The 6,000-nt window shown below is 60.4% G+C and overlaps 1 protein-coding gene across 1 annotated transcript in view; it reads right to left on the bottom strand.

The window, feature by feature from the left end:
* The window catches only part of SH3TC1 (SH3 domain and tetratricopeptide repeats 1), a 36,299-nt gene that overhangs the window by 15,766 nt on the left and 14,533 nt on the right, over nucleotides 1-6,000 (bottom strand). The window contains exons 10-11 of the mRNA XM_040625303.1: nucleotides 3,521-3,654; nucleotides 1,104-1,145 (exon numbers count right to left, since the gene is read on the bottom strand). Of these exons, the coding sequence (XP_040481237.1) occupies nucleotides 1,104-1,145; nucleotides 3,521-3,654 (176 nt within the window). The remainder of the gene's footprint in view (nucleotides 1-1,103; nucleotides 1,146-3,520; nucleotides 3,655-6,000) is intronic.

Below are 6,000 nucleotides of genomic sequence, written 5' to 3'. Positions count from 1 at the left end.
CCCCCCCCCCCCCCCCCCCCCCCGCCGAACCCGGCAGGTCCTGCCTCCCCTCACTCAGCAAGCCCTGGGCTGCAGGGAGGGCCCAGGAATAGCCCTGGAATATCTGGAACCTTCCTTGTTCAGTACCCTACGTGACCCTTCCCTATTTGCATCTAGGTGGACCCCATTCCCAGGGAACCCCAAAGGGGCTTCAGGCATTCAAGTCCCCAGGATCTCCCTGACGTAGACCCTCTGTGGGGGGACGAGATGGTGGTGTGGAGGGAGGAGGGGGTCTCCCTTAACCAGCTCCCAGGGGAAGAAGAGGCAGGTCCTTTGTCAGCACAAAGCCCCAAATACAGGCCCTGCACCTCCTTTACCCTCTCAAAGCAGAGAATTTCAGCTAGTCTAGGTTTCAAGAGAGGAACCCATGGTCAGGCATGGCTCGGACAATGGAGGAGACACCCCACTCTGCTGGGGACAGAGCGGGGGGCCAGGCATGGCTCAGACAATGGAAGAGATGCCCCACTTTGCTGGAGACAGGGCAGGGGGCCAGGCATGTCTCGGACAATGGAGGAGACGCCCCACTTTGCTGGGGACAGAGCAGGGGGGCGAGGCATGGCTCGGAAAATGGCGGAGACACCCCACTTTGCTGGGGACAGGGCAGGAGGGCCAGGCATGGCTCAGACAATGGAGGAGACGCCCCACTTTGCTGGAGACAGAGCAGGGGGGCCAGGCATGGCTCGGACAATGGCAGAGACACCCCACTTTGCTGGGGACAGGGCAGGAGGGCCAGGCATGGCTCAGACAATGGAGGAGACGCCCCACTTTGCTGGAGACAGAGCAGGGGGGCCAGGCATGGCTCAGACAATGGAGGAGATGCCCCACTTTGCTGGAGGGCTGGCGTGTTCACGGGGGACCCACCACACCAGCAGGGGGTAGCGTCACCTTTACCCCATCCACCTTCCCTGCAGGGCAGGACGCCCTACCCACCTCCCCTCCCCCACGGAGGTGTGAGGTCCCCGCCCAGCACCCATCTGTACCCAGCTCTGCAGCCCCTGCCTGGCATCATCCCCTGAGGCCCTGCCCCGTCCCCACAGGAACTCTGCCCTGTGGGAAGCACCTACCTTGTTCTTCAAGCTGTTCAAACTCAGCTTCTTCTAATCTGTCTGAAATTGGAGAGAAGAGAAGTGTCACCCTCGGCCAGCACTTCTGGGAGGGGCCATGTCAGGAGGGGTGGTGCCAGGACAGGAATATTCCAGCAGCCTGAGTGGCAGTGGGGCTGGGGATCCTCCGGTCAAGGGGCTGAGGATCCCCATCTTGCAGGCTCTGCCCTGCTCCTACCCTCCCCAGAGGCCGCGGGCTTCTGCCACCACCGCTCTGGGAACAGGAGTGCGCTCCACACCAGGGGCAGCCCTCCATCTCACGGGCTCTCCCGGAGAACAGGAGAAACTCCACCTGCGCCCCCACCTTCCTCATGCCAGGGCTGGGCCCTCCCTAAGCCTCACTTTCCACCTCCTGAAAATGGGCTGACGCTAGCAGTTGGCTGGGAAACGTTGTATGAGCTGTGAAGTCAGGTATGACAAAGGCGAGGGCTCGCGGGAAGCGCCGGGGCTCCCGGAGGAAGAGGACCCCCGGACGCTCCCCCCCACACACTGAGAGGTGCCGACAGCCTTCCTAAAAAAGAAGACATCCCCCGCCGGGCTGGCTTAAGCCTTATACGCTAAGCTGAAATCTAAGTTTGCCTGTTTGGGAAGAGAAACCAGTATGTGGGACCCGAGAATACTTAACTCCACTGTCGGTGAGAAGCTCCCGCAGCGTGTGTCAGCACACAGGCCGCGAGCAGTGTGCATGCAAGTGTGTGTGTGCGTGACGTGTAGGTGTGTGCGCACGTGTGTACACGTGACGTGTAGGCGTGTGCACGTGTGTGCACATGTGATGTGTGTGCATGCGTGCGCATGTGTGATGTGTAGGTGTGCATGTGTGATGTGTGCACGTGTGATGTGTGTGCATGTGTGATGTGTAGGCGTGTGCACGTGTGATGTGTAGGTGTGCACATGTGATGTGTGTGCACGTGTGATGTGTAGGTGTGCACATGTGTGCACATGTGATGTGTGTGCACGTGTGCTGTGTAGGCATGTGCACGTGTGATGTGTAGGTGTGCACGTGTGCTGTGTAGGCGTGTGCATGTGTGATGTGTAGGTGTGCACATGTGTGCACGTGTGATGTGTGCACATGTGATGTGTGTGCATGTGTGTGCACGTGTGATGTGTAGGTGTGCACTTGTGTGCACGTGTGATGTGTGTGCATGTGATGTGTGTGCATGTGCACGTGTGATGTGTAGGTGTGCACATGTGTGCACGTGTGCTGTGTACGTGTGTGCACGTGTGATGTGTGTGCACGTGTGATGTGTAGGTGTGCACATGTGTGCACGTGTGAGGTGTGTGCATGTGCAGGTGTGCACATGTGTATACATGTGGTGTGTATGTATGCGCACATGTGTGTGCACGTGTGATGCATAGGTGTGTACATGCGATGTGTAGGTATTGCGCAAGTGTGTGCATGTGTGCGTATGTGTGCGTGTGATGTGTGCACGTGTACACGTGTGATGTGTAGGTGTGCACATGTGTCATGTGTGGTGTGTGCATGCACGTGTGTGCGTGTGTACACACGTGTATTCCCCTCCACTCCCGGGCTGAAGGAACGGGCTATCATGGCGCGGCCACAGCAGGCAACCAGCAGGTCTGCGCCATTCCCTCTGTCGCTGACGCGCCCCGCACCTCCCCCGTGCCACTGTCTTCCCTGAGGACCGGGCGATGTGGCAAAAGGGAGCAGCACTGTCTTTAGGGGGCGGCAGCCTTGGGGTCCAGCCCGTCCCCACTGGTCAGGCCACCCGGCCAGGCCCCGCATCTTGTGGCGGGAGAACAGTCACACACAGACTGTGGGAGAGGCGGCACGTGGGCAGCGGGCCAGCCCCAGGCCTGAATGCCACCCCCGCCCCGGGCCACAGGGTCTCAGGCCAGCGCTCCTCAGGTATCAGGGAGCCTCGGGGCCATTTGAGGGCATCTCCCTGCCCCTTACTCTGTCCCCTCTTTGAGTCTGGCCCATCTGCTGCCCCTAGAAGTCCCGGAGGCAGCCACAGCATCTGCTGGTCCCTTATAAGTGCCCAGGGGTTGGCATCCATTCACTCTGTGGCCTGACGGAGGAAGCCGGGCCTGCTGGGAGGGAAACGGCGGGCAGGGGTTGCTGTGAGCAGCACGGAAGCCAGAACCATCACGCTCCACCGAGGGAACAGCAGCACGTCTAGGCCTGGCGCTGGCGAGCTAGAGCCCAGGGCCTCCCAGGACTGGTGGCCACCAGTCGGTGCGGCCCCATGGGAAAGCGGTCGGGCTCCAAGCCCTCCCGTCTGTCTGGCAATCTGCCCACAAAAACCGTCCTGAGCATCCAGCTGGAGGGGGCGGCCAGCTGCAGATCCTGTGACGTCCCCACAGCCCGTGGGAGGCACAGGAGGAGCAGCGCCCACCACCGGCACCCCCACACCTACCCAGGCTGTACACGGTGCAGACGTCCGCGCCAGACGCCCTGCTCAGGAGCTGCCTGGCGTCCTCCTCAGAAAAGCGTCCTTCGTTGCTGAAGAATGACCTTTCTTCCTCATTGAGAAAAATCACATTTTCCAGCCTAGAAAAAAAGAAGGTGCTTTATTTAAGACAGCACGTTTCCTAAGGAAGACCCACTCTCTCATGTGACAAACAGGCCCCTCACAACTGCTCTGTGCCTGGTGACAAAGACAAAGGACAGAAACAAAATAGATCCTGCCCTCAAGGCAGCCTCAGCCCGGCTGGAGACAGACGCCCAGGGGCTGGAGAGGCTGCTGCGGACCCAGCGGGCCACGGCAGCCTGGGAAGGTGAGCTCCTAGACAGCCTGCAAAGCCCCACTTCAAATGTCCCTTCCCCTGCAAGGCAGGTGGTGACAACTGCAGGCAGAATCAGTCCCTTCGCGTCCTGAGCCCCCGCGGCTCCTCTTTCAGCCTGCACGGGTGCTCCCCGCAGTGCCCCCCACTGACACCGGCACGGTCTGCGCCAAGTCAGGGAGATGAGAAACTGGAGGCAGAGCAGGGAGAGAAGGAACAGGCGATCTGCGGCTAAAGGACTAGATCAGCAGCACAATAGGAAGCTCTGAAAAGCACTCGAAACCGGAAGGAGCTGTTCTGAGAAGTTAGAAAAGCTCAGACGGCATCGGGAACAACAGGACTGTGCTCCTCAGGGACGCGGCGTTCCGAAGGGCAAGGAGAGGAACTGTCTCTGATTCAGGAAGCGAGGCCGGTGCCACGTGGTCTGGAATTTTCTCTGGGTTTAGAGGGCATGACTGGGACACCGGCAAGATCCGAGTGTGGTCTGCAGAGCGCGGTTTGGCAGCAGGGTCGTGTCCTGCTCGAGGGGACGCAGGGGGGGCCCCGGTGTCGGGGACGCGCCCGCCGCTCACCGGGAAGGGGGCAGCATGTTACAGCCAACTCGCACGGGGGTTCATACGCGAGGAGAAAGGGGGAAACAAGGGTCACAACACGCTCACATCTGGGCGATGTGGGTGAAGAGACGACGGCAATTCTATGCTCTCCTCGCAACTTCTCCCTAAGTCTGAAATCGTGCCCATAAAAGGGGGAGAGACTCGTGGCCACCGGGTTGTTCGTTAAGCAAAGGATGAGAACGCAGGGTCTGGAATAGGACGGGTGTCCAGTCAACACGTGCTGAGCGAGCAAGGTCGTTAGGCCTTCTCCACCCGCCCCGTCACCCTGGTGGCAGGGAGGGGACGGACGAGCTCATCCAACAGCCATCCCAGCTCAGACCCTGGGCAAGGTCAGGGTGGGTTTAAGTCACACAGACCCCAGCCGTCTATGCAGAAGTTGTGGTCTGCCCTGGACGTGACGGGAAGCGTCTAGACTGAGGGTCCCCAGACAGCGTTCCAGGAACACCAGCTGCTAGGGCTGAGAGAGGGTCCTGAAGGTGAAGTCAGGGCAGAAACACGTTCAAACAGGGAAAGAAGGTCAGGCTTCTCAGCACCCTCCTGGTGGGGGGCATCCCCGCGGACCGCCGGTCAGGCATGTGGGGGGCGTCCCCACCTCGCGGGAGCTCTGCCGATTTGGTGACAGAACACTGGGAGGGAACACACTTTGGGAAACGCTGGTCAGCTCCCGGCCAGCCAGCTCCCGGCCACTCCTGACAGCAGGCGCAACAGACTTTAAACTCGCAACGCTAAAGCGGCCTCAGAGACTCAGTCTGGGAGGTGCTGGTCTGTGAATGACCCGGGATGTCAGGGCCAGGGGGTTCCCCGCAGACGTGTGTGGGAGGCCAGGCCCAGGGGCCCAGGGACTGACCCAGAGAAGGCCTTTCCATACACCCACCTTCTCCGGGCTCCCTCACTGAGGTCTTCACAACGGAAGCTCAAGGCCAGAACAGAAAGGCCCCAAAGGATGCGCACAGCTGTGCCCGCAGACCGCTCTCCCGGGACACCCTGCTGCCTCCCGGGGCCACACAGTGGGGACGCTCCAAATTCCCCAGATGGGGCGGGCATGTCATCAGCAGGTCTAGGGGGTCCCACAGGGAGAGAAGCACACCCAAGGACGAGCCATTGGATATGGGACTTGGGGGCCAGTGAGAGCCCCCAGGAAAATGGGAGGGCCAGGATGGGGCGATGTCTCACGCAGGGGTGCACATGTCCACAGAGTCGTTCCTGAAGGAGAACAGACCTGCACGGCTGAACCCAAGGTGCTCTGACGGCAAGTGGCGCGGCCTCTGACATGGGCAGTCTCCAGGGTCTGGGTCATGGGGGGGCCTTGAAGGCCAGGCCCAGGGTCTGCGAAGGGCTTTGTGAAAGGGAGTGGCATGGTGCGCAGGGGTGAATGGTGTCCCTCAAATTCATCCAAAGTCCTCCTAGAACCTCAGGTGACCTTATTCAATAAAGGGTCTTTGCAGATGTAATTAGTTAGGACGAAGTCACACTGGAGTAGGTGGGCCCTAATCCAAAGA

Source organism: Ursus maritimus, unplaced genomic scaffold (assembly GCF_017311325.1).
Source record: "Ursus maritimus isolate PB19 unplaced genomic scaffold, ASM1731132v1 scaffold_8, whole genome shotgun sequence".
NCBI lineage: Eukaryota > Metazoa > Chordata > Mammalia > Carnivora > Ursidae > Ursus > Ursus maritimus.
This window is presented reverse-complemented; position numbering and strand designations above follow the sequence as displayed.